Source organism: Aulostomus chinensis, chromosome 9 (genome assembly GCF_037954235.1).
Source record: "Aulostomus chinensis isolate RoL2024-O1b breed Wild chromosome 9, RoL_Achi_v1.0, whole genome shotgun sequence".
In the NCBI taxonomy this organism is placed as follows: Eukaryota; Metazoa; Chordata; class Actinopteri; order Syngnathiformes; family Aulostomidae; genus Aulostomus; species Aulostomus chinensis.
The window spans coordinates 2,477,580-2,486,962 of record NC_141328.1 but is presented as its reverse complement, the minus strand read 5'-3'; the positions used below and the strand labels follow the sequence as shown (position 1 = coordinate 2,486,962).

The 9,383-nt window shown below is 44.5% G+C and overlaps 1 protein-coding gene across 2 annotated transcripts; it reads left to right on the top strand.

Moving 5' to 3' along the window:
* The first annotated feature begins 279 nt into the window (after nt 1-279).
* LOC147255395 (Ig-like V-type domain-containing protein FAM187A) lies at nt 280-5,046 on the top strand. 2 transcript variants are annotated; one of them, XM_086212526.1, is made up of 7 exons: nt 280-425; nt 1,435-1,618; nt 1,760-1,861; nt 2,093-2,364; nt 2,700-3,062; nt 3,216-3,454; nt 4,396-5,046. In XM_086212526.1, exons 1-7 carry the CDS (start codon nt 346-348, stop codon nt 4,620-4,622), a joined length of 1,467 nt encoding a protein of 488 aa, XP_086068652.1. In that variant the 5' UTR covers nt 280-345; the 3' UTR covers nt 4,623-5,046. The 2 variants fall into 2 exon arrangements, with proteins under 2 accessions (XP_086068652.1, XP_086068653.1); XM_086212527.1 differs by lacking the exon at nt 1,760-1,861 and having other exon boundaries at nt 4,396-5,044.
* The last annotated feature ends 4,337 nt before the right edge of the window (nt 5,047-9,383 follow it).

The window sequence follows — 9,383 nt, the reverse complement described above, 5'->3', positions numbered from 1 at the left end:
CTGTGGCTCTCTGAGCTCATGCACGTCTACAAGTAATAAATCTGAAAATAATCCCACAAGTCTGAATTGTTGTGCCACTGACTTGTTGCTCTATAGCTCAGTTTTCAGGTTACACCCTAACAAAATAAAATACAATAACCCCGTCTCCAATTCTTCAACGGAGGCGTTAAATTTTAAAGCTGTGGAAGGAAACAAAAATTACTCTGACATCCAAAAGCACACAGGAGGGTTGTAGTGTAGCTCCGCAGTGTTGGGGTTTATTTACAACCCTGAGAAGTTACAGTTGAGGAGGGTCAATGCTGCCGCCATAGCAACAGGATCAACAGACACAAAGTAGGTCATGAAATGCTGGGAATTTCAAAGATGTTTGGATTAGTTCAAACGAAGACATGGAGGGATAATCCAAAAAGCATCGCATCAAAAAGGTATTTGCAGAATGGTTGTGTTTTAAGATCTACAAAGAGAGTTTTTGGACATGTTTGAGGCGGTGGAATGACGATGCTCGTCAGTTCTTCATCGCCAACTGAACTTGTTCAGAAGGACTTTGATCAACTCAACGTGGCTGGGATACGGTAGGGAAAGATCAAGGTTATATAAGGGCTCATTGGGTCTAGCTTAGGGGGAATGTTAGAGGAGTCAGACTAACGGGTAAGCAGATTCAAGGTTCATGTGGTCATCGAGGGAAATTTCAGGATTGTCTAAAAAAGGCATGGGCTCCACTTCCACAATGGCACGTCAACGTTAAGAGACCTGGGGAGTATCAAAATAGGGAACCCCCTCGTCTAGAGTCACCATGGGTCTAGCTGGACTCCCCAAAGTGATTTAACCTCCCCTATCAGCAGATTGTTATCCCCGTTCCGTTTGTCCTTAGAGCTCATTAAAGTGGCACTTCATTTAAAAGACAGTTTGCCTGCATGTGGAGTTCTCACCCACTGAGCTCACAGAGACTTTTTTGCCCCTCTTGTATCACTTCATGACTCCAGAATTCAGAAGGAGCCAGCCACGTATGTTTAGCCTGGACCTAATGGATACTGATGCTTGCAACAGCAAAAGTTTCCCAAAAATGCCCTCAAAAACTCTCAAGTTTTTTATTTTTTGTTATTAGCTCAAATCAAAGTATTTGTGGACTACTAAGTATACTGCTTGAGGAATACTAGAGATATGATTTTTCTTTGGGAGCATAACATAACATCCGGTTTTGCTCTGAACTCACAGAAGCTTGGTTGTGTTTGGTTTGATAACTGGGTCCTTGGTGACCTCATCAGATTCTCTCTCAGAGTTGCTGGGTTTTGACCAGGGAGAACAGTCTGATCTCCTCCACGCAAGAAACAAACACACCAAAAGGCTCTGTGAGCAGAAAAATTTAACTTTGGTTGTGACTTTTGGAACTTACAAGAAACCTGCTCATCTTGAACAAAGCCTGATGCCCTGTAGGTCATCGTTTCCTCTCCTCCTCCTCCTCATCCTCCGGTCTCCTGGGTCATGGAGCTACGAGGCTCCTGCCGTGAAGCAGGATGTGTTTGCCAGAAGAGCCTGTCCAGCTTTCCTGACCTTCATTAACGCTGCCTACCTGGCTGGAGTCACCGTGGAGCTGCCCTGCCACTGTAAACCACAACAGGTAACTAAAACCAGTAATGGAAGTAAGTACTTCCTTTTCAAAGCACTCGGTATATGCATCACTGTGAGATTTAATACTCAATAAGGGAAGCCTCTGTTCCAAGTTTTGCTTTAATGTGGAAGTCTTGGTGATTTCATTCAGAATGTAAGTGAGTTAAGGACCCATTTCCAAATACGGTATGGAATCTGTGTGGAAGTCCCCCAGCGCACCAATCCAGCAGTTCCTGATAATGGACACTGTCAGGTATTGTCCCTTACAGAACTTACAGGAAAGCTTAGGTCGGACGGGTTTATCATCTGAGGAACACATCAAACAGTGCATTATTCGGGAAATGCTGAAGCTAATGTTTTTTTGCTAAACCAAATTTCAGGCTCATATCTGATGACATTCTGGTCCCTGGTATTGATCAATTTTGCAATTATATCCACCCGAAGTTGATATACTTTGATTGTTGTGATTTTTCGCTTGTTTCAGGTCCAGTCAGTTGTGTGGTTCTTTAAGAAGCATCTGTCCAGTTTTGAGGAGATCGGAGTCTTGACTGATCACCATGGCAACAAACTGCTGGACACCAATCAAATCCCCCACGGGAGCGACCTGCGGAGTCGATTCTTCATCCGTCTCTTCAGCTTGCTGATCTTCCGAGCAGGGCCAGAGGACTCTGGAATCTACATCTGCGGATCCGCCCAGAACGACTTCTTCTATGCGTACGACGTGGACATCCAGGAGGCGCGGACGCTCAGCCTCAGGTGACGGGAAAGACTTTGATTAGGATTGTTTATTGATAAGATCTCATCGATCCCTGGTGTCCTGGGAACATGTTTTGATATTCAAAGTTGATTGTTCATGGAGGCTCTTGACTTGTTTTTGCAAACATCCAGTCATTACTGGAGAGGTGCTCCATATTTGATGAAGTTGTGGCATGATTCCAAACTTATCACCTGCATTTCTGACGTTGAGTGAAACAAAGAAACGTTATTCTGGTGCTTCTCCACTTTGAGAAGCACACTATTTACAAAATAGGGAATGTATTGGTAAAGATGTGTCCAATCATGTACCTTAAATTCTGCATTGATTCTTCCAGGCTCACTCCTGAAAGCACTGGCAAGAGAGTGAATGAAAGAAGACAAAAAAGTTCTGGTCGACCATGGTACCGAGTCTTCACCAGTTTCCGACCTTGGTCAGTGTGTGATCGCTGTGGAGTACCAGGGGAGCAGTTTCGTGTTGGACTCTGCTATGTCCACTCTCACTACCTGCATGTTCGCTACAGACGGGCCAATGAGACAGTTGCATCATGTGGCTCGGGGGCGGTGCCCAGAGCTTTTAGTCATCTCAAGCAAAACAAAGTCGGGGCCCACTTGGAGGTCAAAAGCTGTCAGGTGACTTGTCCAAGTCGACCCCCTCCCCCGTCCAAGCTCCTTGCTCTGATGGAATTTCTGGGGTACAGGTAGGAATGCACAGGTTTCATCCTGTCCAAATTCCATGGCAGTGTGCCCATCAGGATTTGGCCTGGAGGGAGTGCAAGAGGAATCTTCTGGTGGAGAACTTTTAAAGCACCATAACACATCGAAGCCGTGCTCTTTTTGTCTCTGAATGCCAGGTCTGCCTCCATGCCAGCTGATGTGCCAGTGTTCTACCTGAAGCACCCAGCAGGTCATGTCCTGACCATTGGTTGCCCCAAAGCTAGACCCAACATGGCAGTGGCCTGGGACCTAGGATCAAAACCTATATATCGATTTAAACAGTCTGCAGGTCATAACGTCAGTGTCACGCTCCCCAGGATTAGGATAGACACTGGACATCACCTCGTCTTGACCCCTGCTATCACCCAGGACACAGGTAACAACTGTCCCTAAGACCAGGTGCCCACCAGTCTTGTTTTTTTCAGCTAAAAAAGGAATAGGTACACCAATGGAGGCATTTGACTTAGATGTGTAGTGTTTGGTTGCTAAGATACAGAATGTACACAGTATTAAAAATATCAGCTCAAGGTACCTCCTCCTGTCCTTTCTCTGGGTTAAACATGTGAACCGCTGAAGGAGACCTGCTGGTTTTCATCTTGATGCGTCCTCTGGATCCAGCATTCCTCTTGTCTTTGGGGTATTTGTCCTGCCCCTGATTAAGTGTGATTGGATTACTGGGTTAAAAGGGATAGTGATGAGTGCTGCACTTAACCCAGTGTTGGGCATTGTTCAACTCTTGATGCTCAAGACAACAACAACAACAAAGCTCAGTGCCTCTTCATGCTTCTTGTAGCACAGCATAAAAACACGTCCCTCCCATTGAAAACAATTAAAAGACACACCAGCTGCAGGGAACAGTGCTTTGTTAGATGCAGGCTCTTACTGCACTTTGGATTCTGAACCAGAGCCCATGATCACTTGGCTTTCCCACATCCCCACATTAGGCTGCGGTTTGTGTACCTAGAGAAGCAGCCGGAACTCTCACTACCATGGCTGACCAATGTTGCTGTTGATAATAGAGTTCCTGTTTGTCTCTGTTCTTCCTCTCTGTTTTAACCTGCATTCTTACACCTCAGGGACACACAGGCTGTTTTAAGGGGTCTGTAACTATGCACATATCCTGACGGCAGAAACTGCCCCTGGAGAACAAATTTCCATTCTCTACATCACCATGGTAGCAAAAAGGGCCAATTAAGGGGTTGTTCTTGCAAGCCTTGCTGTGAGCCCTGAGGACCTGCAGAGGAAAACCACCTCATTTTGCCTAAGCACTGTTTTTTGTTTTTTTTTTAAATACAAAATATCCTATTTCTTTTTCAGGTGTCTACTACTGCTGGTTGCAGGGTCAACAGGCCGCAGAGATACGTCTGCTGGTCTATCCCTATTTTGGGCGGGGCCAGTCACTTACATCACATCCTGACTTCCCAGCAGCTGTCAGGACCATTTTAACATCATATGCTGCCATGACAGTTGTGTTTTGCATGCTGATTTTGGGCAGAGTTGCAGTAAGAGTTGTCAGAGACACCAGTGAAGCACATGTGGATTAAACTCATTCAAACAACTTGATGTAGAGTTACTCAAACACAATGCCACTGCCACCTTGGTATGACAACAGAGATGCGCTGATGCAGTTGGGCTTTGTGCATGAATTTGATCTTATATTGTATGAATAATTAAAGAAATTCGGTGCATTCATACATATTTTAATTGTTCCCACTTGCTTTTAGATCAAAATTAAGGAGCATCTCGACCACTTGGAAGCTGATACGTTCAAAATACAACAAGAATTTTGTGCCAGAGATAACAAATTATTTTTTAAGGAAAAAGCTCCCCCGCCCTTAACACCTCGGTTCAGATGACTTCACCTTCTCCGTCATCAGCACCACAGATATGATACAAACCAGTGACGTGCGGTCAGGGGAGGCAAGTGAGGCCGTGCCTCACCTGTCATGGAAAGAAAAAAATGTAAATTGAAAAAAATAAACGTAATTGTTGTATTTATCCTTTGATTTGTACTATAAAGTTATTTTGCTTTTAACTAAACCAGTTTTAAGTTATTTTTCATATTTATCGTTCAAATACTGAGAAGAGCCGTGGGGTGAGGCACCAGGCAGCTGAGCCTCCCCAGGGACTGCGCAACGACTCGGCTAACTGTGCTGCTGGCTACGCAGTGAGCCGGTCTTGCTGTCTCTTTCTATGTCGCTATTAAAATGCTCAAATTCTTTTGCTATATAAACTACATTTCTATAGTTTAGCTGGTGAATATAATGTATAGTGTTTCTGTCGAAAACTGGATGAGTGTGCAACGTGTTTCTTGTGCTGAGTGATCATAAAACAGCTGCGAAAAGGTGAGGCACGCAGTTCTCCTGCCTCATGGAGGAGGCGCTAGTGAGCCCAGGGATTCTGCTTGCTGCTCCTCCGCTCCGCTGCAGAATGAGTGACAGCGAGCTGCAATTTACTGGAAGGAAAGTCAAGTGCAGTCATTCAGTTATTTTTTCTCCTCCTGAGTGGCCGTAATGTCACAATGAAGGATTACATTTCTAAGCTAAAACAATTTTCTTAATTGGATTTTCAGTCGAAGCAGGAGGTTCACGCTAAAGTATCCAAAGCGCTGAAGAAGCTGTGGCAGACAGAAGCCAAAACACGGCAAACATTTTTTGTCTGTTTTTTATGATTAAATGCAGGTTTTTTTTCAGATGTTTACAGATCTGATTGTGATGAAGTCAGTGCCTCAGCAGCCATGAACCTCACCGCACGTCACTGATACAAACGGACTGGTTATTTCTTCTTCTGCACCAAAAACAAAACTGCAGCCAACAGTTTAAAGACATAAACATTATATTACAAGATGTCAATTCTCTACAACTGGATGAAGAAAAAAGGATTTGGACTTTATACTTGAAATCTTTGGGTGTCGTCTCTGGAGGTCAGCGATGGCCGCTTGCATGTGGGCCCCAGGACCACATGTTTCCTCCCAACCTGTCCTGGCCCTGCTGCTGCTTGTCCCTCAAGAATTCCCTCTGTTTCTCTTGTGCTGCCTCTTTGTGAATTTGGCCCCTGTTCCTCCCAACAAGACACTTAGTCAGTCTACAACCCAGAGAAAGACGATGGTTATAAACGACGGGCCAGCATTTGTCATTTCATATTCCAGAATTCCATCAAGAAAATGTGTATTTTTAAGAAAAACCTGAGCAGATTGGAGGAACATTAATTGCAGATGGCGTCTGGCGTCGAGTTTGTTTTTCGTTGTCATCCAGCTGTGTTTGCTAGTTGAGTGAAGTAAATGTCTACCATCCTCAGGTCCACGATGTCCTGGACCATGAAACTTTTCCTCCGTGATGTCTTCATAGAGATGCAGAGAAGAAAAAAAATGATGGTCAGTCCCAGAAAAAAGTTCAGAAAGGTTGGACCAGAACTGTTCCTATTCCACCAGCATTTCCCCTCACTGGTCTGCAGCAGAGCTCATGGTTTAATACCTTGGCGTTGTCAGCTGTATGCTGGAGTTTACATAAACACACCAGTGACTCCTCATCTGCTTTTTTCAGCAGAGTAAAAAAGGCAGCTGTGCAGCTCTGATGCCTTCAACAGGTGTTGCTTAAAAAGTTCCCCAATAAATTTGACATTCCTCAAGGGAGTGCCACCTGGTTTTGTCCCGGGCCTCCTGACGTTCCCTTTACCTGAGGACACACACAAGAGGGTGCTGGGCTCAAATGATCGGCTTCTTCATGATAACACAAGGTTATACAGTTACATACATTTATTGTAAAAAAAAAAAAAGTTTCATACATCTTTAGCCTCATCAACGACGACGTTCTCAAACTCTGCCTTGTGTAGGTAATAAATACATTCAATGCAATGTATGTAGAACATGTAGAGTACGTACGCTTTCACAGGGTTACGAAGAGCACCCAGGCGTTCATCTTCTCCTGATAAGAACTGAGAGAGAGAGTGCAAAGTGACATAATGAAACATAAAAAGAATCAAAGAGAGGGAACAGAGAGCGATAATGACACTGAGATAAAAGGAACGTGGCTCGAGAGGAGAAACAAAAAAAATCAAGCTGGAGTGCTTGATGTGAATAAGGGAGAATGAGTGGCGAGCCAGACGAGCGTTCCCATCCAATCCTTATGGAAATTAGAGCGGCTGGAAGTAGTGACGGGAATCCAAGTAGTTATTAATACATCTTAAATATCATAAAGTTTTTATCTAAGTGTTTTTTTTTATGGAAATACTTTTTTTAATGTAGATGTTGAAACAGAGACAAGCAAATAGTGTTATAGTGCATTTCCCTTTATAACGTCGGTATTTCAAACTGTAATTCTCACTTGCGCTAATCTACTTAATTGTTCTAATATGATGATTAATTTGAACAGTTTTATGATTGATTATTAATTTATTTGTGTATAATATTTAATATTTTCAGTGTTTCTTTTCAATGTATTTTTTGGGGCCATTAATATTTTAATCTTGTCTTTATTTTCTCTCCTTTGATCATTCAGTGTGAATGGGTGTCCAAGTGTCTAATCTACTGTTTTACTTCAGTCTCTGCTGCTGAGTGTTTGAGAGGTGCAGTATCAGCAGAGCTTCGTTGATGATAGTGTCAAACCCAAAGTGTCAAACTCATTAAATATGTCATGTTTTTAGCTCTGCAGGCAAGCGACTCAACCGTCTCACCTGGAGTTCTGTAGTACCTCCAGGTGTTGGAGTGCCTCTAGAACGTCTCCGCGCTGCCGGTGGAGCAGCAGAGGACCAGCACTTGAGCTCAGTCTGTAGTGGGACATCACATGTGTCTTCATAATGATGCCTCTCCCCCTGAGAGGCAGAGAGACAAACACTGAGACGCTTGTTCCTCCACAGCTGGCGTCTCCTCTTTACTCACTTCCCTCATCCCACAGTCCCCTCTCTCTCCATCTTCCTGCCACAGAAGCTCTAAATCGTTTTGTGACCTCGGGTGAACACGCTGGCAAACAGAATTCAACGCTAGGCTGGAAGCAGTCTAATGACCCCCATCACATCCTCACAAGCTGCTTTGATTCCCTGGGGGAGAAACGCCGAGCTAAAAGGTGCTTGAACCACATCCAACACCCCATTCTTTGGTGATGATAAAGGTTCTAAAACGCAGTGCGACTGAATTTTAACGATGTCTTTGAGCAGTTGGCCCAGAGAACCCTCCTTTACCTCTGGTTGTCCTTCTGCCAAGGAGGTGATGTGATCAGCAGGATCTTTCAAACACCGAATGGATGAATATTGGAGTTGATCTGGATCAAGTTGTAGTCCCGGATCCTCTAGACTGTTCTAGGCAGGATTTAGTTGGTAGTGGTACTTCTCTGAATTGCTTGAGTGTGAAATGGTTGAAAGCTTTCTATTTCCAGGAATCGTCGCAATCATATTCTAGTTCTGTGGTCCAAGAAAATCTTAACTGCTACAACAGCGAAAGTCTCTGAAGAACCTGAGTGTTTCTGCTGAGGTCACATATTTGATGCCTTGAGCAGGGAAATATTAAGCTCCCGGAGATGGAACTTGTTCTGAATCAGTGATCCAACTCTTTCTGACTGCTGGGAAGAAAACACCTGGCTCCGTGACACCATGTTGCTGTTGCTCACTGCGTGGCTTGATCTCAGCTCTGGTGGTGGCAGGACGCAAACGCAGCTGCAGCACATCGTCTCGTCCATACGTGGCCCATAAGACCTGGAGAACATTTCACCAGATTTGGTTCAAAGATGACCAGAAGCATTTTTTTGGAGGTCAAAGGTAAAAGGTCAAGTAACAAACAGATTCAGGCTAGCAAACAATTATCATGTGACATCTTCGTCCCATCCAGTCAGCCCTCGACGGGATGAATTCGGGAGGCAGAGAGGCAGCAGATCCGCTTCAGAACCCTGTGAGGGAGGAAATGTGTGATCCTGTCACTGCAGCGACGGAGGCTGATCAGCCTCACTGATGGCAGAATGAGCTGAAGACGTGGTGAAGTCATGTGAGCCATGAATTAATAACTTACTCCTTTGCGGGGGGGGGGGGGTAAAAATGGTGGCATCAAAACTATCATGTGCATGTCTGCAGTTCTGCCCAGCAGACTGTGTTGAGGCAGCCGATGGCAGTGAATGATGAATGACTGACAGCTGAGCTCTGTCTTCGATGTGCCAACAGAATGATGTCACTCTGTTATCCCGCCCTATTCCCCCAATATCCCACCATCCCATTGATATGCATCAGGCTTGACAAAATAGTGGGAACTTTTCTCTCTGTATAACACAGAACAGGTCCACAGCACCACAATGACCATAAAAACAAATCAGCGCCTCTTGCAA